Genomic DNA, 26,005 nt, shown 5'->3' on the forward strand with positions numbered 1-26,005 from the left:
TGTGCTATTCTATACATTTTTGATGATTGACCTTTGCCTACATTTTTTTTATTAGTTTCTAGTAAAACCCCCATATGGTGAAAATGGTGGAGTTGAGTAAGCACATTGATAGAGCTACCACGGTGAATAGAATGACAATTATATTTGGAAAAAATCCTACCCAAAATAGTATTTTCTAAATCGAAAGAGTGCTTTGTTTTGATTGATGAACATCTTTGAAATATAATCAGCAAGCAATCTAAAAGATGCCAAAATGACTAAAATCACAAAAAGTAGCGGACCATGACCCGGACTGTGATTTTGTACCTGTTTTTTTAAATATTAATTATCCGATACAAATCACTGTTGCAAGTGTTATCGCTCATCTCTACAGCTCCATTGTTCAGTAAATATTTGAGATTTTTTATTATATAGCAATAATCCCGTTTCGCAGTAATGTTGAGACTTGCTCGTGTAAATATACAAAAATTGGATGCATTGCATTCCAGGTAAATCACATTTAGAATAAATTTACGCAGATGTAATAATACATAATGTTGATGCGATACAGAATCACATACATATAACATATGGATGTAGTATAATTATGTATATATATGCTCAATGCTTAAATATTTTAATTAGTTAATATGTATGTATTACCTATTGCAAACGCCAGGGACTCATGAATTGTCGTCAATAATGTAATGCCAAGATCAACTGCACACATGTACATACATACATAGCTGTGCATGTAAAAATAATCTTGTGTACGTCACAGACTGCACGGTAATGGGTCAAAGATCAACCGTCACAAATCAAACTCACAGTTTTTGAGATGAAATTAAATACATACATATATATTTATACCCTTGATATATACATACATGATGCGCATTTAGGAACGAATGGGAAACTAGAAGTCATAAATATAAAATACCCGAATGTCTTCAATGGACTCCAACTTTCCCCAACATATTCAATTATTTTTCCAACCAAATACTCTTTTGTATTCAAATAGATGCTTTGCGGCAGTTGCTTCTAAGAAAGCGCATGAAAAGGATATTGCGCAAGGACCGGCTAGACAAAATGAATCATTTATGGCGAACATTTTCCGTGGATCTCTAGTCCCAACTCAGGTCTTTCCTTATCCCGACGTCTTAACAAGTGAACAAAAAGAACTAACTGCCAGTCTAATAGATCCTTTTGAACGCTTTTTTGCGGTAAGTTCCATTTTCTTTTAATTAAAATTATAGCAAAGGTAACCATATTACAAATGTTATTATATAAATTACATGGTAATATATACTTTCAGGAAGTTAATAATGCTGCGCGTAATGATGAAAATTCAAAAATCGACGATAATACTCTAACAGCACTGTGGGAGCTCGGCGCTTTTGGAATTCAAGTGCCATCCGATTTCGGCGGCTTGGGTCTCAATAATACCCAATATGGGCGGCTTTGCGAAATAGTTGGAGCCAACGATTTAGGACTTGGGATAACGATTGGAGCACATCAAAGCATTGGCTTTAAAGGTATCTTGTTATTCGGAACACCTGAACAAAAAGAGAAATATCTGCCAAAAGTAGCATCAGAGAAAGTGTACGCAGCTTTCGCACTAACTGAACCGAGTTCAGGCTCAGATGCTGCCTCTATTAAATGCCGGGCAGTTAAAAGTGCTGATGGCAAACATTACGTACTTAATGGCTCCAAAATTTGGATATCGAACGGCGGAATGGCTGAGATAATGACAGTTTTTGCACAAACTGAACAAACCGATAAAAAGACCGGCGAAAAGAAGGATAAGGTAAGCCAAATGCAAAGTCCCAAAGGTGTTTAGGTGCTTATATTTATGTATCTGACTAAAGGTGACTGCTTTTATTGTTGAGCGCTCCTTTGGAGGTGTTACAAGTGGCCCTCCAGAAAAGAAAATGGGAATCAAAGCATCTAATACTGCAGAGGTTTACTTCGAGGACGTGAAAATTCCAATCGAAAATATTCTTGGTGAAGAAGGAGAAGGCTTCAAGGTTGCAATGAATATCTTAAATAATGGCCGCTTTGGAATGGGCGCAACCTTGGCTGGCACTATGAAAGAATGCATAAAAAAGGCCACTGAGCACGCAAATAATCGCGTTCAGTTTGGACAGAAGATAAAAAATTATGGCGCCATTCAGGAGAAATTGGCGCAAATGAATATTCTTCAATACGCTACAGAGTCAATGGCATTCGCCATATCCCAGAATATGGACTCAGGCAGCCAGGATTATCATTTAGAAGCTGCGATATCAAAGGTCTATGCATCGGAGTGTGCGTGGTATGTTTGTGACGAAGCCATTCAAATTCTTGGTGGCATGGGATTTATGAAAGAAACCGGATTAGAACGAGTTCTAAGAGATCTGCGAATTTTCAGAATTTTTGAAGGCACGAATGATATTCTGCGTTTGTTTGTGGCATTGACTGGAATACAATACGCAGGATCCCATTTAAAAGAAGTGCAGCGTGCACTTAAAAAGCCGACCGCTAATTTGGGTTTTATATTCAAGGAGGCTTCAAAGCGGGCTGCTTCCACCGTTGGTCTTGGTGGCACCGATCTAAGTCCATATGTAATTGATGAACTGCAGCCCTATGCCAAAAAGACGGCAGCCTGCATAGATCTTTTTGGGCAGACCGTAGAGGAACTGTTGTTAAAATACAACAAAAACATTGTTCACCAGCAGTTTACATTAAGCAAGTTGGCTAATGCTGCAATAGACATTTATGCTATGATAGTCACCCAATCTAGAGCGAGCAGAGCGACTAGGCTGAACCTTCCCACAGCTAACCATGAACTTAGTTTGACGAAAGCTTTAACACTACAGGTACGCACAAGCTAGAAATATTCACGTGCAATTTCAAATACCAGTAATTAATGGTCTAATATTCATTTATTGCAGGCATCAGATCGTGCTTTAATGAATTTGCGGAACGCTACCTCCAGCTATCACCAAGAACTTAACAAGGAGATGTCGTTGATAGCCCAAAGCGTCTGTGAAAATTCTGGTGTGCATACATCTGGCGTAATTGATTTAAATTGAAATTGAATGCCGATGAAAAAACAGTGCCTTAAGTTCTTTTAAATCAGATACAAATAAAGGCTCGTTCTTCCAACCAATCCCATATTTTGTATATTAGTATGTTTGTTGCTTTAGCGAATTTTTTATATTAAACATGTAAACTGAAATAAACGTATACTTATTAAATTTTAAAACATTTGGAAATATTGGAAACATTTTGGGAACATTATTTCTATTGGAATAGGTGGAGCTTCTTTAGAAGCGGAGTGGTGCTGCAGATTTGATTATATTTGTCAATGCACGTTTACGAACTTCTGGCGGCCATTAAACCTCTTTGCTCACATTCCAAATTCAACCAATAGAGGGCAGTCGCTGTTTGGAAATGCTCCGTTATGGGCAAACAGCCATTTGCCTTACAGTTTTTTTTGCTTTCATTCATAATTTCAGTCTTGGCTTGTTTTCTTGCTGCTCATTTATGTGAGCCTGTGGTTGTCATGATATTGGTGTGCACAAAAAACAAACACAACAGTATGCCTGATCTACTAAAACCAGAAAATACTATCGAATTTTAAAATCATTACCTGCCAGGGTAACATAACAAAGCAAAGGCAAATCAACTGTGGACGGTTGCTTGTTTAGTTTAAACACACAAAATAAATATGACCACTAGGAGAACCCCAAGTTTGCTTGCATTTCAGATTATGCCGTTAAGATCATGGAGCCTTTTCATGTTACGCCTGATTTTTGCTTAAATTCAGAATTTGAATCTCGCCAGCTTGCTTACTTTTTGATTTGGACTAGCAGGGTATACGAATGACGCTGCGAATCATCATGGATGGTTGGGGATTATTTTTTTTTTCAATTGTGCTTATGATAAAATGAGGTTACAAATTTGGCTTCAGTTTCACGAAACAAAATGTAGTTTTAGTATCTCTAATCATTTAATCTCTGCTATACGAGTAATGCTTCATAAAGCATAAATAAAGAGCAAAGGCTATTAAACAATTAGATGCAGGTTTATGTTGTTTAACAATGCTTCATAAAGCGCAAAGGTTATTAAACAATTAAGTGCGGATTTATATTGTTTAACAACATGTAAGCAACCAAAACTACAAAACAATTGGGTTCTTCAGCTTTACTCAAAACACCGCAAAACACTCTTATTGGAATGTCAAGTGTGCGGAGAGTCATTGATTCTCTGGATTACAAGAATTCATATACATAAATGAATTATTTTTAATATTCTCTATTAACTTTCTAGCATTGACTGGGCTTATAACAAAATAATTGCTATCCCTTTTGATAGAAATTATATCGCCATACTTACCGTTAATCAGCTTTTTATATAGTAGATTATATACACACATTTAAGAAAATTCTGAATGTTCACTGCTGACATGCAGTGGAAATATGGCATTCTTAAATATCAATTTATTCATTTTGTAAAGTAATAATATGTAATAATACATATCATAGAATTAAATAGAATAGAATTAAATTACAGGAAGTAGTTAATGGTACAAAAAAGGGTATTAATCATTATGGAGCTGAAAACGGCTTCCCATAGTTCGCTGCAATCGGTGATAGCTCCACATTCAAACTATAAGGATCTTCCTCCATTATATTTCTGGATGCTAAAACAGAGAGCATTTCGATTTTAAATTAAAATATAATTAACACCATCGTGTTATTGAACTGATTTATGGATAAGGACCTCTACATATTTAAATTTACAAATTGCTATAAATCTTTTTATTATTTTATTACCAACCTGTGGAGTCCCAGAAGCGGATTGAATTTTCATTACATACTTTAGGGCCTTCAACAGGCAAAGCTGCAGGAACATTATCTAAAATACATTTGTAATATGTTTATGCACAGTGTAAAAGTAATAAATATAATCATTACCTTTTGTTACCAAACTGTTATAGGTATTTCCAGCATTTAAGGTTCCCTGAGGTGAGTATATCTGTAAATATGAAAACATATATACATACATAATATTTCAAATGAAGTCAGTTAGTGTTCCTTCAATTGCCATAATCACACACTATCAGTAGTATGAGCCCTTGACTTTGCAATTATCACAAAACCCAACGTATAGATCATTGTATTTTTTTTTTAATTAACTGAGTACCTTCCGACGGCCCAGTATTTAAATAAATTAATTCACTTTAACCTAGTTTTGGAAAGCCGCCGGTCATATACCAACAACTAAATTCTGCCCACGGTCATGAGGAAGATACATTTTTGAAAATATTGAAATAAGCTCACTTTTGCGAATCTGATATGCACTTAATAATCAATCAATAATCAATTTATGGGGTATGTTTGAAATGAAGATGGTTCAGCAAAGAGGCAAATAAAAAATAAATTACCGAGTAATTGTTGGTGTAATTAATTCTTGCACTGCATGTATTGTACGAAGGTGTTGTCTGGGATCCCATCCATTGTGAGCTAAAAAGTATAGTTTATGTTTATACATACATCAAGGTGAAAGAAGAGTTTTAAACGGCTATACCTGTAATATGGTTGACATGGCAGTGCGCTAATCGTTGGCTTTACTGAATATATATCAGACATTATTTTCGAAAACTGACCAATAGAGCGATAAGGGCGTTTCATTCGACGTCTTCTTCGATAATTTCCGTTTTCAAACATATCTTCATAGTGGGGATCTAACGTCCAGTAATTGCCTTTTCTTTCTCCGGCACCTTCACGAGGGACTTTCACGAAACATTCATTTAAACTCAAATTGTGGCGAATTGAGTTTTGCCAACCCTTTTTATTTTGTTCAAAATACGGAAATTTCGATACAATAAAATTATAAATTTCATTTAGTGTTGCCCTTTTCAAAGGAGAACTCTGAAAGTAAAAAGGGGTGATTTACACATACACCTGGAAACAAATAATATCTAATTATATAATTACAAATATTTCAGTTTATCCTCGATTCATACAATATTGCCAATACATATATAACACTGTTTATGCATTCTAAGTAAATGAGGTATTAAAACTACTTTATTAATAAAGACTTTAACGAAGGACTTCTTCTTCAAGACTACAAAATTTCTTACCAACTATATATACTAGTATATATTGAGAAAACGGAATATTACCTGTATGGCCATAGCGATAAGTGCTACATAACTGTATGGTGGTTTGGAGTTTTTTGGGATATCCGATGAAGGAGAGCGCTGCCTAAAAAAAAGGTTACCAAGAAAATTGCTATAAATATGTGAAAACACGTCATCCATTTAGAAAGTAGTAAATTGACGATGCGACCAAATAAGTTATTTTGTTGTCCTGTATAAAATTCCATTTTTGCCTCTTTTTTATTGCGCACATTTCAATTTTGTTTTAGAGAAATTCACAAGGCACTTTACTTTTGAAATTATATTGAAACTCAATAATTATACTTAAGCATATAAGAATCGGACATATACTTTTTAATATATACATATATATATATAAAGGCGCTCTCAGTTAATAAAAGCAATTAAGCAAACAGCACTTCTTTTATGCAATTGATCTGTCGGAGTAGTTTAATCACCAATCTAAGACCGAATATTGAAAAAACTATTGAGTTATAAAACACATATGTACATAAGTCCTGAAATTCGTTCTGGGTTAATGGAAATACTTAAACGCGCATTAACACTTTCTTTTTTAACGATTTTGGTAGGGATAACTTTGGCACAAGTATAAGTGAATCCAATTATAGTCCAAACAAATAAATATAAAATTCTCAATAGTTTAAAATTCGATTGAGATATATGTATGTATATACATATGTAATACTCATAAGTCCTTATCAAAGGTGCCAAATCAAAATAAAAACACGGATTAAGTTTAAAAAAATATATGACTTCGCGTCTTACATATCTTTGCCGACGGAATTTTCAAAAACACTCATTCGTTTTAATTTGTTATTTAAATGGTATAGTAACAGCGAAGCGAAGCCAAACAACAATCACAGAAGAAACTTTTCAACAGCATCCGAGTATGTACTACGAATATGTATGTAGGTATGTATGTAGTAAATAGCACGTACGTGTTTAGACCCTACTGAACACTTACGTACCCAATTGCTAGTATTTCAGCGAATAAGGCATATGTATGTGTACATAGCTACACATATGTACATATATACATATAATCCATGATTGTTTGATACGGACATATATATGTATGTATGTAGGTATGTGTGTATGCGATCTTTTGGTTTGTTGTTGTGCTGTACTGGAAAATAATACACATACTTAAGTACTCGACGCGGCCGCACGCGGTAGGCAGTTGTAGATGCGACCTCTTCGAACACCCAATCGGAAAATGCTTTGTTGCAAAATACCAATACAATTGCGTCGAATTTGCATTTTTACTTCAAATGCTGCTAAGCAGGGGAGTATTTATAATACGTTGATCTTATGGATAAGTATTAAACTCATTTATGTACATATGTACATACCTTTACCCAATTATGCCTGCATTAATATTCGAATAAATATACATATGTATGTATTCAGAATGCAATTCGACAGCCGTATAAGTAAAATAACCCATATGTATGTATGTACATATACAGTATTTACGTATATATATATGTAAAAGCACAAGAACCTACATACTATATATGTATGTATATGTATGAGGGTACATACATATGTATATGTATGTACATTTATGCCCTCATACGAATGCATATACAGTCAGAACTGCCAAATGATCTCTGTGGTCAATAGTTTTTATAACCTGTGCCCGGAAGACTTAATGCAGCATGTGCCACGATCGTAAATTAAAGGAAGGACATCCGACGCCATAAAGTACGTATGTATATAAAATATTCTTGATCGAAAGGTAGTTGATTTACACAGGTCTGTCGGAAGAACGCCTCTAACTCTAATACGGAGACGGTTCGACCCAAATCGATCAAACTTCATGCATATTTATTTAATTTGTGTTTTATTTTATTCACCCTGCCTACTAAAAAAGGTATTGTAATGATTTATCTCCTCTTTTTTTAATCATCAAAATCAACTATTCCTAACTAATAAGTTATCCCCGAAACTAATATACAAACGTTTGATAACCGTCTGAAGCTGAAAAAGGTATTTTCGTTTCGACACCGGGTGCTTCAAGGACGGGCAAAGCTTGTTCGTATTTGTGCAGACCCTAGACTTCTTTCGAATACTCCATTTATGCTATACATATGTATATATACAATAAATGTCTATACAAGAGACTAGAGGGAAGGCACATATGAATAAATCTCTCCTATGTCGGCTAATTTGTTTAACAGCTTAAGAACATTTCTACACCTTTTGAGGTGAATTTTTGCACAGAAGAGCTGAAATATTTTGTAACGCAAATTTACACACCTGTCATAACATAGCCAGTTTTGACTGTAAAAACACATACATACGTATATGGTTACAAACACACATACACATAAATTGCTGCGCCGTCATTCATCTGAGAATTTGTGCATGCAAATGCAATTAAAGCAAAATACAAAATGAATTCGACAAAAAATTAACTATCACGATTAAAAGCGATGATGCAGGCACTAATGAAAAAACATAAGCAAAAGAAAAACTGCAACACATACTCGAGCTTATTTTTAAAAAGGCAAGGTTATTGTGCAGCTCAGACTGCGACACACACACAAACGAACATAGAGTGTTTCACACACACACACACACACACACGAACATACGAAGGTGCATGTATGTATTTATAGATGTAGTCCACATATTGATAATACGAGCGCAGATTTCAAAACTCAGTTCACATTTTTATATTTCCTATTATAGATCAAACGCTGATCTGAAATCAGGCAAGTCTCCTTGGAAGTTAAAGTATAAAACACGAGAATTAGTTGCGGGAGACTACCTGAACTGTTAAATTTTTAAACAAGTAATTTTTTGTGTGATACGTACACAACTAGGTCTAAATAGCCTGAGCAATAAAAAGTACATTGGTGTTTATTCACCAATAGGCTTGCAAATATAAAATATACTTTACAAAGCCGACGGAAAAACGCTCGATTATATGGACTCTTCTTGCATAATGATCATGAGGGGTATGTCACACCAGGGTATTACTCATACTCATATACGCTTGCCTAAACTTCCAAAGAGGTGTTGCCATCGGTCCAGGACTCCTTTAGTATGCTATGTTATCAAAAAACAGCTTTAAGCTCTTCTGTCAACTAGCCACCTATCGTTTCAATTATTTATTTTATCCATTAGAGGAAAAGAGTAGCCAAACCTAAATGGAGCTCCAGATATTGATCAAAGGATCATTGGCAATCGTTGTGTGAAGTTGTTGTTGCTTGATTTGGAGTGGTATGTTGATTAAAGCCAAAGGCAGGTTGTGTGTTGGGTTTTATATTTTACATGTGAATGCAGATTGAAAACGTATTGGCTTGGAATGTTTAGTTTGTAACAATCAACTCATATTTCAAGTATAAAAATAATATATTGTGTTTAAAAGTACGTAATTGGTTGATTTAGAAATACAATTAAATATGAAAGTCGTCAGTGAAACTAGCGCGGTCATATAAAGCTCGGTGGGATGTATCTCCACGTGTTCGGTAGCCAAAACAGCCACGTCTATATATTATGAATCCTAAATAGGCCGTTGGTATTGCAGTAATGACTAAAATCACCAGCCAGAAAAGAGCACCATGCGATGAATTGTCTATACTGTTTGCTCGTATTACGGGAACGCCAATGAGTTCCTTTGGGGAGCGACATTCCACATTATTCGCTAAAATTGGGTTCGTTTTATTGATCTGTGGTAACAGTATGGTCGACATCCAGTTATTGGAGAAATCACAATTCCAGGGATTAAAACGCAAGTCTATTACATCAAGCTTATCCCAACGAACAAGTAAACTCCTTGGCAGGCTGGTTAAGTTGCAGCTGTTTAAATATACCTAATAACAAATATTTCAATGATTAACACAATTTATTAGTCGTATGCGAGTTGTTTCTCAACTGCCTTACCTTTTCTAGAGGAGGATATTCATAAAAGTTTCCATTTTTTACATCATTTGCCAATGCCAGACTGTCAATTTCTGCCAACCTACCATTATCACTTAGAATTAATTCAGTCAAATCTGTAAGACAAATCAATAAAGCAAAGTTGAATATCAAGTTTCATATATAAATCAATATACATATGTATATATTTTACTAGTTCTTTATGTTAATTATTTTCTTTGATTCAGATTGGATTACGATATAATAAGGGAAAGTGAATATTGAAGATTATGAGATTTAAATTCTTTAACATTCTTACTTTGTAGTGAACTCAGAGCTCCTTTTCCGATTTTATACAGTTCCGGCATATAAGAGAGACTAAGATACTTTAAATATTTCAGCTCAGGAAAAACGCTAAAAGGGAATTTGAGGTATTATAAAACTCGTTTAGTTTTTAAGCCTGCAACTTTAACTTACTTTTTATTCTCTAGGTTCTGAATAGGATTCTCATCCAGTGTCAGGCTTTTCAAGTTCACAGCCGAAGAGAGGGTTTTTGGCAATTCGGTAAACAAATTTCCCACTGCTATTAGAGTTTCAAGATCTCGAGGGCCATGCAGTAAGGTATCGGGCAAGCTATTAATTTCCATGTACGATATATCTAAAGTCTTCAATTTGAAAATCATTATTTGATTAAAGTCGGGCTTGTGAAAATAGTATCATACCTTCAAATGTGCTAATCCGGAAAGTGCGGTCTCTGTTAATTTGTCAATCGTTTGAAACGTATTTGAACATAAAACTAATTCCTCAATGAACGGGGCATGCTCGAACAAATCATCATTGAGAGTATGCAAATCGTTGTATCCCAAGTTAAGTGATTTTAAATTAGCCAACGGTTCATAATCTGAGGGTGAGTACGATCCTTTAAACACATCCGGCACCAAGCTTTTCGACGTTATCTTGTTATGGGACAGATCAAGTATTGTGAGCTGAGTTAAATTTTGAAAAGCACCCGTCTCAATGGTTTCAATTTCGTTGAAACCTAGGTATAAATTTTTAACACCGTACGTTGGCAATTTAGGAATATTAGTCAGGTTATTGTGTTCAAGCTTCATCGTCTCGAAGATAACTCCACCATTTTGAAGAAGTTTCCATTCTGCTTCGGAAAACCAGCCTTTTAGTTTTGCGGTGCAATCAATTAGACTGTTATCCACATCGCAAGTACATTTCGTGCATATCTGAGTTTTCGTCACATTAATCTGTGGCTGAAAATAAAAACAAATATACATATAAGTATAGTAATATGATTCAGACGATATTGCTAGCTTCATATGTGTTTTATATTTCTTTGCACTTTCCGAATTCTATGCAACCCCACCCACCTTTGCACCTATGTATTAACACGCAATAACACGGTTTTATCAACTTTGCGTTACATTATACATTAGTTGTATATGAATCATCATAGAATAACTTGGAACTGATTAAAAAATGATTATTGCCATAGATATCGATGCATGGTCAGACATTCAAGTAATATTTATTCGAATCTTTCCAATTTCTATTAAAATATGTATTCAATATAAACGCGTTTGTTTATGAAGAAACAATAAAATTGAACCTTGTGTACTTAGGTTGCGAAAGTATTATTAGCTTCCAAATAAATATTAATGCATTCATAGCATTCAAATGTAATTAGAACTTTATAGCAAACACATTTCCCCACGACATATATGTAGTAGTACATAAATCAAACAGGACTTTAACAAATAGATGGAAACCACAAAAAAAAAAGCGACAGGTGTAACAATTTTAAGCAACTTACCGCATCTGTAGAGAGCGTAGTGTTTGCGTCAGAGCCATCTATCAAGTGTCCTTTTGGTATTATAACCATAAAACAAGCCAAAATAATGTATTTACTTCTGCTAATTTTCATTTTGGTTGCGGCCAGACTAACCGAAATGAGTTAAGTTTATATAAATACGTGCGCTTTTGCGCTTGTGGGTAACAGAAAATGAATTCGATCCATACCACCGACTCATCGACTCATCTTATCTAATCTAATCAACACTCAAGAGAACCACCACTGCGATATGTGTTGCGTTTATGCCGAAAGCTATGTAGATATTTTTTCTTGAAATAAGCAACATACGTTTATACTACTTGTAGGGCGTGATTTTAGTACTTTATTTATGGAACAGGGTAATTTTTTGTTTTACGCCAGCAATTTGTAGCTCTCAACATTGGGTTTCACAAAAATTATGCTGCCACAGCCATCTAACTGTGCACTCGGCATGGTGCTGCCAGATTTTAAGTCTAATTTGTTTATCAATATTTGGCATTAAACGTAATGCTCGTTGGACAATAAAGTATCAGGGCATTTTACTTGCGCTACTGTTTCCCAAAGCTTTCTATTTGGAAGCAGGATACACCTATACCAAACAAATCTGTGGATAGTATTTTGAGTTTGCCGATCGTGTCGTTGTAACCGCTTTGAATTTTGGTTTTTGCGGCCTTCAAACTTTGAGTGGAGGCAATTGTGGTTGTACGACGACTTCTGTATCTGTTCCAGTTGGTTTGATTGCTTAAAATAAACCTAATTCACAGTCCTAGATTTGCTTTTGGTACCAAGTAAAATACATTTATTTGGATGCATGTGCTTGCGAATGCATTTCCGCAAGAGTCTAATATGTACATTACTGTATTATTCAATAATTAAGTTATAATTTATAAATATTAAGAGCCATTTTTTTCAGGATGTCACCGAGGAACAGCTGCTACGGCGACAGGCAATACACTGCCAAGACCAGACGTCGGAGGATGTATAGAAATAGTTTTGTTATCCATTATTGTGGTTTCCTCTTGTTCTGAACTCGTAAAATACCAATTTTTCTTATTAACAAGAAACAGCAGCATCAGCACGGGTAAATGTAAGAGTGAGAACCTGAACAGCTTACGGGAGCTCCCACTGTCGGATTTTTGGTGAAACTCGTAAGCTAAAAAAAAATGAATTTTTATTAATAATATTTAGTAATGAACGGCTAAATAAACTGAAAAATAAAAATAGTTCATGCCACTTACCTAAATAACAAAAATACAAATTTAGAGGCATTGTTTCCAAAGCAAACCAGACATTTGTGACATCGAAAATTGGCGCTAATAGTGATAGGCCACTAATGGCCATTGTGTAACGTAATGCAGTACGTCGACAAAGACTAGGATTGGTAACGGCCATCATTCGATAGCCGGCCCGAGAGTAATCTGGACGAAGATTCCATGACAACGCATTGAAATGTGGGAACTGCCAAGCATAAAGTAAACCAGCAAGTATCCACGCCCCAACATCGAGAGTGCCTGCACAGCCAGCCCAGCCCATTAATGGAGGAATCGCTCCAACAATTGATCCCACCCACGTGTTTAGAATGCTCACGCGTTTCATGGGTGTATAAACGCAGGTGTACAAAAGAAGATTGCCCGCTCCTAAGGCTGCTGTTAAACCATTAACTCCGAAATACAAAAGGCACAATCCAGTGGACGCTGACGCAATCGCAAACCCAATTGAATGAAGGGGCGTCATCTGTCCAGTAACTAAGACTCTATTTTTCGTTCGTGACATTTGGGAGTCAAAAGGAACCTCGTGGTATTGGTTAATAGAATTAGCTGCCGCAGAAACTAATCCGGTTCCCAGTGCACACATCGCGAAAGTGGATATATCGAACGCTGCTGGCGCCATGGCATAACCTCCCATTGCCGTAATGACAACTAACGCTGCAACGAAAGGTTTTACCAATATTTTATGTAAATGAGTACTGTATCCATTGAATATATCATAATATACATACATGTTAGTCGGAATTTCGACAATTTTTTGTAATTGCTCATTGTTTTCCCCGCATTTGTAAAAGGGCTTGGCATCCAATCCAGGTATTCTAAGCGGCCGCATCGCGTTTGTTCTTTTTTTACTCCCGCTAAGCTCGATGAGTTCTTGCAGGAAATAGAGCTAAGTAACTTTACGTTTCCACATGAAGAGACTCCTTGAGTTGAGGGTTCCTCCCAGGGACGTCTACTGACTGTAGCGGTAAGCTAGAATAAAGTTATTTTGACATCATTGCGTAATCGTGGTATCCCTCCACCGCATGTATTAATTACCCTTATTAATTGACATTTAGACGATGGTGCTGCTAAATAGTCCCAGGTACTTCTTCTAACTAATACGCCAATCATAATTGGTTTATTGGTGCCACTTTATTCCTTATTTAAATCATTTTAGTGCGATTTTCTACTGAACGAAAATGTACATCTGATATGTACACATGTTGTGTAAACTAGAGATGGGAGCCGCAAAAGCAGCTGTTTGTGTTTGTCGATGTACAAAATCTAATATAAAATGTAAACAAATATTTATTCACAAATATTTTCCTTTGCACCACTGAGCCGACGGCATTTCGTCTATATGTAGTTAAAACTACTTTTTTAGCTCAAAAATACAAATACATTTATCTTCATGCTGCGGAACATATAAAAAAAAAAACAATTAAATCGTTAAATTAATTAGGTCTCATTTTAATTTATTTTTAAAATAGTGTTAACAAATAAAGTTTAGTTATATTTAGACAATGGACAATTTTAAAATAAAAATATATATTACATTTTTTTGATTTTATGTACTAATATATTTAATAATATTATAGTCTCGCAAGGACTGACATTTATGTTCATAGTGCATCAAAGACTCTTGTAAGCTATTGAAATCCTCAATTAGAAGAGTATTGTTATGATTTAACTGGTTCACAAAGTTATCCATTGGAGTATTTACCTTTTTATAATCTGCAAAGAAATAAATATACATGTTATAATACAAGGAGAATTTAATGCTTTAATTGAGTGCACCACCACTCTGTTGAGGCTGTTGTCGTGGCCGGCCAATTTTGTTGCCGTCTTCTACAAATTGTGCAATATCACTGCGGAACTTTTCAGGTATGAGAAACAATCGTTCAACATTGCCTTTTTTGTAGCAAAGATATGCAGACTTCATCTGAAACCACTTCCTTCGTATTTGCGTTGGAGATTTATTTGGAAACCCACGCTTTTTCATTTTATTAGCTATTTGAGTAAAAGTGTAGTGAGTTGTTGTTGTCGACCTCGTCTGTTCCGCTCTTAACTCTTTTATTAAGCTTAGCATACACTCTATTTCGGCAGAAAGCCAAAAATTTCGTTTTAGCTTTCCACATTTCATAGCTTTATTGTTTAATATTAATGTATTTTTGCTGTAGGGTTTAGAGATGAACGACAACAACTTAATCAATATTGTCACGGGTACTTAAACGCCACAGTTACTAAATCACAATCTGCGACATTTTTCCATAACATATCCTTTTGTCACTGGCTGTTAGTGAAATTAAATGATTAATAATGAGTGAAGGCCCAACAGCAGAAACTAACGATCTTGGGAAAGACCCCATAGAAAGCTGAAGAAACAGATCATTAAGCTATTAGGTCTAGACTGAATAAATTTAAATTTTAATATGGTAAACATTATCGTATCACCATTGCGTTCAACAATATATTGTTTTCCCAATGAATATACTGCGAGTCGAACCGTTACTGAAGATTATTTCGTCCTGTATTTTGAAATGGTACTCTATCAATAAATGGGAATTCCTTGGTTGATTGTTTATTTGGGAATAAAATTGCATTACAGCTAGGTACATGAAGTCATATTACACATGATAAATTAAAAAACATAAAAAGTACAAAGCTATTGCAAAAATAAATGATAAACGTTTACCACGGAGAGAAAAGTAAATAGTACGTTCAGATGATAGAATTCGACCTTTCGACCTTACAGACATTATTGTCGTAAATGTTATGATAACCAAACTGTAGGCGTAGAATTTAACTGAAAGAAAACATAAAATATATACTTAAAGTTGAATGCTGTCAATCATATTCTACAGTAACCATATGTGTATTTTAATGTGATTATATTTCATGATTATCGTGGAGATGTTTTGGTTACTTACCAATAGACGGTGTTATGCGGCTGTGTTGGCCAATGGTTTTCGTAAAGTGCTGCAAATGGAGGAAGATGGTAAAATACGCAATTGCAGCTACTAAAATTTTTTGCCGGAGCTCAATGCTCTCAATGGAGGAAAGAAGTCCCAGTACAATAACACATATTGCGGATGCCCGGAATATTACAACCATATTTGTATTTCGTTCCAATTGAATTGAATAGTTTATAGTAATGTATGGCTCTGTGCAGCATGAATATAATGTAGAAACGTACATGGCAGTAAAATTTGTAACTTTGTATCCCATGTTGGTTTGATCAATTTGATCAAAATTTATCGATCTGTTCAAGCCCTTCTTATTTATATCTATGTCTAGGCCATCATATGTCCAGGAACCCATAGTTAGGTTACAACTGTGGCTGTCCAATGGATATTCCTGCATGTTTCCAGTGCAAAATATGCTCATATCTATAGTGTCCATCCAATCGATCCTGCCGTCATGGGCTAATGTAATCACTCCTTTTTTATGCATACTGATCATTTTGTTAGGTGCATTGTTATACAATTCTAAATCTGGAACCCAAACTAGATTTTGTCCCACCAATACATGCGTTATGTTTCCGTACTGCGTGGGATTCCATTTCAGTTTCGTATGCATCCAACTCTGGGTAGACATGGAAACATTAATTTTAAACAGTAGCATCAATCAATATTACTGACCACATCTAAATGACCCACGAAATGAAAGTTCCCATCTGTTGGTCTGAATTCAAAGTGTATCAGCGTTAAGTATATAGTTAAATCGATCTTCATTCCCTTTGGCAGAGGTCTTAAACATGGCTCATTTTTTGAAAATAGATCAGCCAACAATGATTCTCGATCTAAATATAAACATAAAGTAAATTTCAACGCATTGCATATACGAAAGACAGTATGTACGAGTATTACTTACAGTTCACACGAGCCGACAAAACAGAACCAAGGACTGCAAGTAAGAAAAAGGGAGCAAAACCTAACATCTTCTGAGCAAACACACGAGCTATCGAAGAAATTTGATGACAACCCAAGCCGAAGTGATTCTAAACTGCTTTTCAAGAGGCAGCTTGAATTTTATGAGAGTCTCACACATACATATGTACAAGTATGTATACGTATACATTTGCATTTATGGGGATTAGTGGAATTGCTTCGTTAAGCCTATTGATGCATCTTAATATGCTTGTTGAAGTTTAGACACTCTTCAATTTGGCGAGGATATACATATATATGTACATATATCTATGAACTTATTGCTGCGAGATTCGAAGAAATATTCCCAACCATGAAAAAAATTAATTTTGAAGAAAAATATCAACCAAAGTATATATTTACATAGAAGCTTTTACAAAAAACTGCACATACATTTTTTTATCATTCAAACTTTGAAGGTTAATATATATTTTTTTAATTTCATACTGAGTTCACATGATTTGAAAAATGATGTCTATAATTCATTATTTTTCATTTTATTATTGTTTACTCACATACATTTGCTTGTAATTATATGGGTGCCATCAGAATTATTTCCTGAAGCTCATAACCAGGGGTGTCGCATAAATCACTAGTCTTAGCTTTTTGTGGCATTTCAAACTTCTACTTTTCCTAAACGGATTCGGCATTTTAAAATTAAATAACAAATACTATCTAAATGATTATCCGCCATATTAAATAATTTGAATTAAAAATCTTTTATTTGGGTCGAATCTGACTGCACTACCTTCATTCGTTTTGTTCAAGGTACAGAACAATTTATAAAGACAATCCACCATATTTTACGGCAATAACTGGTGAAATTTAATATAATTTTAATCGTCAATCCATTTATTGTACAATGTACTTGTATGTGTAAACAAATTGGCAATAATTTGTGCTCTAAATTTTTGTTAATTCCAAACCCATAAGCCACGCAAAATAATTTTCGCTACGAATTTTCTCCGTGCATTTGATTGCAGTCCCAGCTATTCTCAAAACAAAAGCCATCGTATAAATGATATATGAACGAAGAGGACTAACTTTCATATTGATTTTCTTTCATGTATGCTATTTGAATTTCCTAGAATGGATTTCCCTTATCCGTTTTTGTATTACCAGAAAGACTGCCCTCCATTCGGTCCCATGGCAGTGTTCATATTCATATTAATTCCTGTAAATAGTCAAGAGGAAATATATTTATGTGTGTTAAAGAATAAATACCGAAACTCAAGTCAATTTAAATGTCCCAAGTAAATGACGAAAAGTCGCGTAAAAATGTGCAGTCATTTATTGGCGACAGGTACACTAATGTAAACTTAAGTAATAATAATACCTGTATAAAAGGCAAACGCTTCTCCATTTTCCAAAACTGGCCCTTCCTGATTTAAGCTATGAGTGAAATAAAGTTATGTATGTGTAACGCAAAAGCAACTACTATTAATTTACTTACTAATAATTGGGGCACTGAAGAGGTGACGAAACATTATCGGACTGGAAGTTAGGCATTGGTGGATTAGCGTACATGGCACGTGGGATTGAAGAGTATGGAACAGACACTCCGCCATTTCCGTTTCCTGCCCATTGACGACCATATAAATTAGTTCCATCAGTATTATATCTGCCGGCCCCTATTCCCATCTGCTTTAAGGAAACATTTTATGGAACCGGAAATTACTATACATTAACAATGCCAAAGATACCTGTGAACAAGTAGCCTCGTCGTTCTTTTGCCAGAAATTATAGCTGCGGTTCGTCGACATGTTGAAATTTAAAACGGAAAAATATTTCGAAATTTTATTTAGCCAAACGTTGTGATAAACTGAAAATAATATTCAGACTGCAGTACGAGAATAACCAACTATTTCAAAGGTAGCTGGATTTGTTAGCAAGTACAACAAATTCAGAAAGCAGCCTCATGATCTCCAGTTGGTGGAAGGGGAGGTCACAAATTGTGTAAACAATTTAAACAATTTCGCAGTTTCTGGTAACTATGTATTTAGGAACTGTTTTTTTACTCTGTATTTAAAGGGAAGGAACTGCAGAAGTTGTCAGCTTGCCGTCTTCGCCAACATGAGAAAAACGATGATTTTGTTATTGCAAATAACATAATGTATTTCCCTTTTGAGTAAAACAAACAAATTTTACATTAAGTGCAACAAAGGTACCCAACTTCAATCTGTACGCCATTGGTATTGTATCTGTGTACATACATACATGTATGTATGTAAGTATGTAGCTAATATCATCAAATTCTTCCATGTATCTTTCACAAAATTGTCATTTTTGTTTTGTAGTTATAAGAGGGCTGTCTGATATGGAATCGGCATTGACACCATCCTTCCCAATATTTTAAAACATGTTTTTCTTGGAGTCGGTGAGTTGCGAAATTTGAAAGAGTCTCGCTACGTTTCGCATTCGGCTGCCAATTCTAATATTGTGCACTAATTTAATATTTTAGAAAATGTTAGGAAAGACGATATCAATGCCGAATCGAAGTATTTTTATAGAGCCTCTGCAGTACTTTTTATCAAAACCAAAATTCGACAGGCGAGATTAACGATTTATGTGGCTGATCAAATAAAATCATTAAGAAATATTTCCATTTGTTGCATTTAAAAAAGGATGTTATTCATATAACTGTGGAAGAAAGATCGATCCAACATCACTCACCGAAATTGAATGGGCTTCTACAGGGGAATCCAGATGAAGCCAAAGACGGCATCTGGTTTTAAAGTTTGAAATATCTACGAGCGAAGGGTCACTTGCATACTATGCTGGGCTTTGGCAGAAATCAAACGCAAATTCAGAAAAGAGGAAAAGTCATATCTCTGAGGCAAGCCCACTAGGATTATTGCCTCTTTTATGTTTGTTAAACAGACAGCCCCCATGTGTATATATAGTATGTACGTATGGATGTATGTATATGTATAAAAATTTGAATCAATATATATGTACTTCCAATTAAAAGAATTCTACATTTGGTCTTATTATTTTAGTACTTATAATAATTATATATTTATAAATTATTTACAGTTTAACATTACTATCCTTTGATATACGTTTGTAGTTATATACCTATGTAACTACGTAGATCCACTGTGCTACTTAGATTCACATGCGTATCTGATAACACGAAATGCGTGGTTAACCCAACTGGTTTTAGAAGTTAAATGCTTTGATGGAACAAATTTCTTGAATGCCCTTGTCGCCAATACTTATATTTACAGGAATATGTATGTATATTGATATATTCTTATTCACAAATAAAACAATCGGTCTTGAAGTCAATTCTTATATTAAAACTTTCTAATTACACGAGTCAACAAAATACGAAACATTTCTTAACCCAGAACTGCCAATTTCAATCAATGAGTTCTAAAATCTCAAACTCGCCTCAAAACCTACTCTCTCTTAAAATGAATCAAACAAATGCTAATGTTAAAATGTATGTGCTTGCAAAAATCACAGAAAGAAAAATCACATCCTGCTTCCATTACTGAGCATTTACCGACAATAGATCCAATTGAGTGGCATTTATAAACTGAAATTCAGTAAAACTTCAACATGGTTGGGAAATAAGAAACCGAATCGTAAGGAAGTCATAGTAAAGGACATCTTGATCGCAAGATTGTAGTAGTCTAATGCCTCCCCGTAGTTAAGTAGATGAATGAGAATTTAAATTATAACATAACAGACAAAACAGTTGTAACTCTAATAAAGTATAACAAATACAAGTAAATGGTGAATAAACAATAGACTTACAAAGTTATTTAAAAGTGCGCTGAAACTAAAACTCTTGTCTTTTACAAAAACAAAATGAATCTCATAACATAAAACAAATTAAAGATACACATTATAAAAAATATTTAATAATTAATATGTTGGTTAAGTACGAGCTGCAGTATATTTAATTGACTTTTGCTTGATTGTAATATGATATATTATTGTTGAAACATATGACATATTAAAACATTTGTAGTTTGTAAGCCCTTTAGCCGAAGGACAAAAGTTCCTATTGCATGTAACACTTAAAAGGACAGGAAGCATTCCAAAACTATATTTGCTTTCGCTTATATCTCCCATACAGGGCTGACAGTTTTAATACTTCTGTATTAGAACACTATTAATGTATTACTATATTTATTTTCCTGTAATTTAACTTTCGAACAACACATTTTTTCATTTATCCTTATACCACTAAAATTCCTATAACTTTGCCTTATCCTCATACCCAGTCTGGAAGAAATTATGAAATTAACTTGTAGAACCTTTAAATATGCTAAGCTTAGCTCTGCTTGTCTGGACCACCAGAAACTTTGGAACACCACCCTGGGGACTCCATCAGCCTTTTAGAAAACTTTGCTTATTAAATAAAGTACATTTAAAAATAATACAATAACATTGATATAAAGTTGGTTTTTTATGGCAGTTAATAAACAAAATATTGAGGCTATTTATGATTTCAATACTCGGCTTGCCTTTGAAAACGAAAAGGCAACATGCCACTCATTCTATGGTTCAAAGATTCTCGACGTTTATGGGGACGGACAGACGAAGACAGACATGGCTATAACAGGGGGTCTGCTACGTCTCTTTCAGTCTGCGGAATAGATAACGAGCGTCCTAAGTTTAGCTTTTGACCGGGGAGAGGATATTAAAAGATATTGGCAGCTCTGGTTTTTTAGGGTTATGGTTACAATGCTAACGTCCATGTAGAATTTTTAATTCGGTACTTGTACATTGTTAGTTATGAAAGTCTATCCACGCACTATATATATATATGTAAATTTATATATATTGATTGCGTTAGCTCTATTCCATGTATTTCACAGCGTTTCAGCTGTGTAAATGGTGTCATTTATTTTCAAGAGGAGAAATTCGTTCATCTAAACTTATTTTTGCCATAAGAAACAGCAAAGATATAATTATTAGAAGAGTCGAGCGTGGCATATAAAGGCAGTAAGTTCCGCTATTAATTCCATTCACACTGTTCAAACTCAGACTAGTATTGCTGATGTTTTCGTTATCCAAAATGCTGCGATTGGCATGTTGCATGGCGGCCGGCTTCTCCCCTGCGAACAAACATCCGAAAGTCTATTACAGTGGCCGCATTATATTTAACAATTAAGTCTCATTTACCTCGCAGGACATGCACGGTAATACTAGCGGGTCGCGCATTGGATGGGGCACATGTGTAGTTCCCGGCATGGTGGAAGTGCACTTCTTTGATTATTAGCACACTCATTGATGGCGTCAACAAATACGATGATTGGTGATTTTGTGGAGACACCGAGCCGGCATCTGTGGACTCAGTTTGACTGGTTGACCTTGTGGGAATCACACTGCCGTTGACAGTATTCGAATTGGCAGCAAGCTTGTACCCTCGAGACTTTGATATTTCACTGCTTGGCGCTATTGGAACAGGCTGGTTGAGCTCCAAGTTTGTTTGCATGCTGTTTCCAGTCGATGTCACCAAAAACCCACCCTGGGCGTCATAGTTTACCATTTTGTTATTATGATACCTTTCAAGAAATTAAGTTTAAGCTGCAACAATCTCTCTTTTTTCCACTTGAATAAGGTCTTACCAAAATACAAAGGATGGGTTCTCCGTAGCACGCTTTAACTTGCACTCCAGACGCAAGGTGGATGTCTCATCAATGTGCAAATCCGGTGCACTAGAAATCTCCGCTACCGCTTCTGCAAATAATAACATTTCAAAATATATTTCAAAATAAGTAAATATGTAAGTTAATATGTATAATTTTAATTCATTGAATACAAGTTCAATAATAAATTGCCATTGCTTACAAGCTTTAGTTTTTTGTTTTTTAATTTGTTGCTCTTTCTATGACTTACCGACTATTTTTAGCTCTATAAAAATTGACTGTGTTGGGTAGATCGACAATTGACACTCATAGAATCCTCTATCATCCTCCTTCACAGCCTTAATTCTTAGTGACCAGTGCCCCATATGTCGGGTATGTTCAACTAAAAACCTCTTATCGCTGCTATGGGTTGATAGTCCTACTGTAAGTAACTGAAAATCTTTTCTTCGTATCCAGGAAACCTTAGGAATATTAAAAAAGGATGGATTAACTTATTATTTAAGTATTAACTCATTTGGAACATCATGTTTTTTACAAATTAAAAAAAATAAATTGTTCTTACCGTAGCCGGAGAATTAACTTTCACCACACAAGGTAAAATGGCGAGACCACCTTTTTGGGCAATAACACGAGTGTTGTTTTTTGTGGTAAATTGCGAATGTGCGGAATTTCCAAAAAGATTCTGAGACGATGTAAATTTTCCAACATCTAAAATAAGAAATATGAACAAAATTAGGCCAGGAAAAACGTTATGAATTTTCTGTATATGCTCAAAAAGACAAGCATTTGAATAAAAGAAGAACCACATGCATACTTTTTAAAAACATTGTTTATTATTCTAAAAATTATTATATTTGACTGTGGAACGATTTTTATCATAGTGCTCAACTTTTTTGTCATTTATGTATGTATGTGATTCTGCTTACTATACGTTTTACATCAATAACAATAAGACCCACAATACGGAACAATACAATCTAGAGACATATCCGTCGATTTCACAAGATATAGACTTTGTTAGAGAGCTTTTTTTTAATTTCCTTTTCCTGATCATCCCCCACCCTCGCTACAACATCGCTATCATTACTGGCCACAACTCCGAAACTACACAAATTATATTTGTATGTCTTAGCTACGCCACCAAGCTGCTGCAGCAGCTGTTTTCGTTCTTCATCTTGTTTTTCCTGCCCTGGGCACATACCAGCGGGGGAAGTTTTTTCTTTTCGGTACAGGGTGTTCCACGGCGTGGTAACTAACCTCTAATTTAATGACTTGTTTTGTTTGTCTTAAATTTGTATATCGAGTTTTATTTTCTTCATTTTGTAAACTATTCTTATGCCCTTTTTGTTAGATGTTTGTTTTTGTCATAATTATAATATTTGGCTTTGTCAAATATAAATTAAAAAAATATACAAGTATATAAAATATTTTTCTTTAAATATCTAATTTGCGAAATAGCTACTTTTCAAGACCACATATAAAAGGAATCATTAATTAAAACATATTGGTTTTTTCGAGCAACAAACGCTTACCTGAATATGTATATTTGCATAAAAAGGTACTGAGCAAAAGCAAAAACCAAGGTAAGTGCAAATGCCTCCTTTTTGGATCCATTATAATGTTTTCAAGTTTTGAAGTCCTCACTTGCTGTATTTATAATACTTTTACTGATTTTATCCATTTGAGCGAAACGTAGCATTACTTTAAATTTATATTTTCATTTGGAACATTTTTGAAGCAGCTAAGCGTTCTAATGAATTAATTAAAACTCCTCGTGCTGATATCCGAAGGTCGAGTCTGACGAATGAAACAATTTTTTGCACGTCAATTATGCGTTACACATCAGTTATTATCAATTTATGTAATTAGTGAGAAATTCATTTTAACTTTTTAATTTTTCTGAGCCTGCATAATATATTTTATGCGAAAACTTCCCAAATATATGTATGGATGTTACCACAGGGTTTTTACATTAGATACATATACATACATACATACATACATTTAGTTTGTGTGTTTGTGTACAATTATAAATTCAAATATTGTCACACCCACAGTTATTTGCGTAGATTTTGCATACATACATACATGTGTATAACTTTATATAATATTCGTAGATGCACACGCAAGCCATCAACGTTTCCCACTAGGAATTTTTCAGAACTTCAACTTTTCTTATGGACTGACCCATACACGAAGCGTTGGGTAGGTCGGGGCAAATTGCAGAAATTAAAACTTAAAAATCAATTGCTGGATTCGCTGCAACACAACAGGAAAGCACTAAAACGGATGTATTTATTGCACATACTTAGGTTCACTGAACATCCACACACGGAGTCACATTTGTTCAGAAAATATACAATTTTGAATTCCAGGTCGGCCGTCCTAAAACGTTTTGTGTATTGCGACTTCCATTCGCCCGTATTTCGCTTCGCAGCTACCGTAACCGAACATTAATTCATACAGAAGTCCGCACAATGCATATTTCTGCTATGCAGCGGCAATGCGAATCACCGTACGTATGAAACTTCTTATTCGAAGTGCCTTATGGAGACTGAAAAGGCGATAGCCACAAATATGTATTCTCAATGTTTCTCATTCGAACAAAACCCATCTTTTTCCAATGGACTATATTCCAGGCTGTCGAACTAAGCGCTCTTTATCATAACGCGCAAGATTGCATGGAAAGAGAGCATGGAAATCAGAATACCATGCACGAATTGGCACGTTCCTTGGCAAAATATATGTGTGTATGGATGTACATACATATATTCTTTTTATATATGTATGTTTGTATGTACATACATATGTACCATACATACAATTTTGATTTTTATGGTAAATGTGCAATGGAACATTTTATAATTAATTTGTTAAAATGCAATACACCTGAGACTATGCACACATTTTTTGAAAATGTACAAAACACAAATACATACTACATACACATGTATGTACGTGAAAACCCAAAACGAAATTACGAATTTAATATGTAGGAGAAACAATTGCATAGCAATATCAACATACATATGTGTGTATAGTATGTAAATACATTATCTTCGAATCCAAAAATTGCATATTTTCATATTTTTTGCAATAGTATGTGGAGTGGATAAAGCCTTTTATCACTAGGTAATGACCTAGTGATAAAAGGTGTAATGACACCAAAGCGTTAGTAAATACCGACCACTAGAAGGAATTATTTGGGTCAAAGGTTATTAGTTTAGAAAAACTTGACTGTCCCTTGATTGATTTCAGGCTGCATGCATGGTCTACAAATAACAAAAATGACTCCCACAGAAACTAATTTAGCGAAAATGTTTTTATTTTTATTGTTTGGCCGGCTCGAGGTCAGA

The 26,005-nt window shown here is 34.7% G+C and overlaps 8 protein-coding genes and 1 long non-coding RNA gene across 12 annotated transcripts; 2 read left to right on the forward strand and 7 right to left on the reverse strand.

Annotated features, from left to right (window-relative positions):
• The first annotated feature begins 356 nt into the window (after positions 1-356).
• Positions 357-3,130, forward strand: LOC115631077 (very long-chain specific acyl-CoA dehydrogenase, mitochondrial). Its single transcript, XM_030527723.1, has 5 exons — positions 357-488; positions 1,001-1,202; positions 1,295-1,786; positions 1,848-2,837; positions 2,913-3,130. The coding sequence occupies exons 1-5, from the start codon at positions 436-438 to the stop codon at positions 3,051-3,053; spliced, it is 1,878 nt and encodes a 625-aa protein (XP_030383583.1). The 5' UTR covers positions 357-435; the 3' UTR covers positions 3,054-3,130.
• Positions 3,131-4,441: 1,311 nt separating this feature from the next.
• On the reverse strand, positions 4,442-6,982 carry LOC115631719 (forkhead box protein D5-A-like). Its single transcript, XM_030528554.1, has 7 exons — positions 6,917-6,982; positions 6,155-6,236; positions 5,554-5,897; positions 5,411-5,489; positions 4,941-5,001; positions 4,804-4,881; positions 4,442-4,666 (listed from the first exon to the last, which is right to left on the reverse strand). Exons 1-7 carry the CDS (start codon positions 6,949-6,951, stop codon positions 4,572-4,574), a joined length of 774 nt encoding a protein of 257 aa, XP_030384414.1. The 5' UTR covers positions 6,952-6,982; the 3' UTR covers positions 4,442-4,571.
• A 1,872-nt stretch (positions 6,983-8,854) lies between these two features.
• LOC115631496 lies at positions 8,855-13,087 on the forward strand. The gene is made up of 2 exons (XR_003996218.1): positions 8,855-9,117; positions 12,775-13,087. It is a non-coding gene; the product is annotated as an uncharacterized LOC115631496 (long non-coding RNA).
• LOC115631494 (leucine-rich repeat neuronal protein 3) lies at positions 9,407-12,152 on the reverse strand. Its single transcript, XM_030528254.1, has 6 exons — positions 11,844-12,152; positions 10,744-11,283; positions 10,499-10,686; positions 10,341-10,435; positions 10,046-10,158; positions 9,407-9,975 (listed from the first exon to the last, which is right to left on the reverse strand). The coding sequence occupies exons 1-6, from the start codon at positions 11,952-11,954 to the stop codon at positions 9,559-9,561; spliced, it is 1,464 nt and encodes a 487-aa protein (XP_030384114.1). The 5' UTR covers positions 11,955-12,152; the 3' UTR covers positions 9,407-9,558.
• Positions 12,633-14,327, reverse strand: LOC115631495 (protoheme IX farnesyltransferase, mitochondrial). Its single transcript, XM_030528255.1, has 4 exons — positions 14,168-14,327; positions 13,861-14,101; positions 13,100-13,786; positions 12,633-13,014 (listed from the first exon to the last, which is right to left on the reverse strand). The coding sequence occupies exons 1-4, from the start codon at positions 14,240-14,242 to the stop codon at positions 12,779-12,781; spliced, it is 1,239 nt and encodes a 412-aa protein (XP_030384115.1). The 5' UTR covers positions 14,243-14,327; the 3' UTR covers positions 12,633-12,778.
• Positions 14,328-14,579: 252 nt separating this feature from the next.
• Positions 14,580-15,277, reverse strand: LOC115631821. 2 transcript variants are annotated; one of them, XM_030528659.1, is made up of 2 exons: positions 14,912-15,277; positions 14,580-14,845 (listed from the first exon to the last, which is right to left on the reverse strand). In XM_030528659.1, the coding sequence occupies exons 1-2, from the start codon at positions 15,252-15,254 to the stop codon at positions 14,679-14,681; spliced, it is 510 nt and encodes a 169-aa protein (XP_030384519.1). In that variant the 5' UTR covers positions 15,255-15,277; the 3' UTR covers positions 14,580-14,678. The 2 variants fall into 2 exon arrangements, with proteins under 2 accessions (XP_030384519.1, XP_030384518.1); XM_030528658.1 differs by having other exon boundaries at positions 14,909-15,277.
• Positions 15,278-15,738: 461 nt separating this feature from the next.
• Positions 15,739-16,887, reverse strand: LOC115631405 (neuronal acetylcholine receptor subunit alpha-4-like). The gene is made up of 3 exons (XM_030528128.1): positions 16,753-16,887; positions 16,042-16,696; positions 15,739-15,917 (listed from the first exon to the last, which is right to left on the reverse strand). Exons 1-3 carry the CDS (start codon positions 16,843-16,845, stop codon positions 15,739-15,741), a joined length of 927 nt encoding a protein of 308 aa, XP_030383988.1. The 5' UTR covers positions 16,846-16,887.
• Positions 16,888-17,852: 965 nt separating this feature from the next.
• On the reverse strand, positions 17,853-18,887 carry LOC115631105. 2 transcript variants are annotated; one of them, XM_030527762.1, is made up of 4 exons: positions 18,744-18,887; positions 18,494-18,684; positions 18,377-18,432; positions 17,853-18,214 (listed from the first exon to the last, which is right to left on the reverse strand). In XM_030527762.1, exons 1-4 carry the CDS (start codon positions 18,801-18,803, stop codon positions 18,156-18,158), a joined length of 366 nt encoding a protein of 121 aa, XP_030383622.1. In that variant the 5' UTR covers positions 18,804-18,887; the 3' UTR covers positions 17,853-18,155. The 2 variants fall into 2 exon arrangements, with proteins under 2 accessions (XP_030383622.1, XP_030383623.1); XM_030527763.1 differs by having other exon boundaries at positions 18,494-18,681; positions 18,744-18,848.
• Positions 18,888-20,890: 2,003 nt separating this feature from the next.
• LOC115631104 lies at positions 20,891-25,171 on the reverse strand. 2 transcript variants are annotated; one of them, XM_030527759.1, is made up of 7 exons: positions 24,738-25,171; positions 24,182-24,446; positions 23,212-23,357; positions 22,900-23,110; positions 22,629-22,740; positions 22,183-22,565; positions 20,891-22,115 (listed from the first exon to the last, which is right to left on the reverse strand). In XM_030527759.1, the coding sequence occupies exons 2-7, from the start codon at positions 24,261-24,263 to the stop codon at positions 21,898-21,900; spliced, it is 1,152 nt and encodes a 383-aa protein (XP_030383619.1). In that variant the 5' UTR covers positions 24,264-24,446; positions 24,738-25,171; the 3' UTR covers positions 20,891-21,897. The 2 variants fall into 2 exon arrangements, with proteins under 2 accessions (XP_030383619.1, XP_030383621.1); XM_030527761.1 differs by having other exon boundaries at positions 24,734-25,171.
• Between the last annotated feature and the right edge of the window lie 834 nt (positions 25,172-26,005).

The sequence above is a fragment of the Scaptodrosophila lebanonensis genome, unplaced genomic scaffold (assembly GCF_003285725.1).
Source record: "Scaptodrosophila lebanonensis strain 11010-0011.00,11010-0021.00 unplaced genomic scaffold, SlebRS2 tig00001412-arrow-pilon, whole genome shotgun sequence".
Classification (NCBI taxonomy): Eukaryota; Metazoa; Arthropoda; class Insecta; order Diptera; family Drosophilidae; genus Scaptodrosophila; species Scaptodrosophila lebanonensis.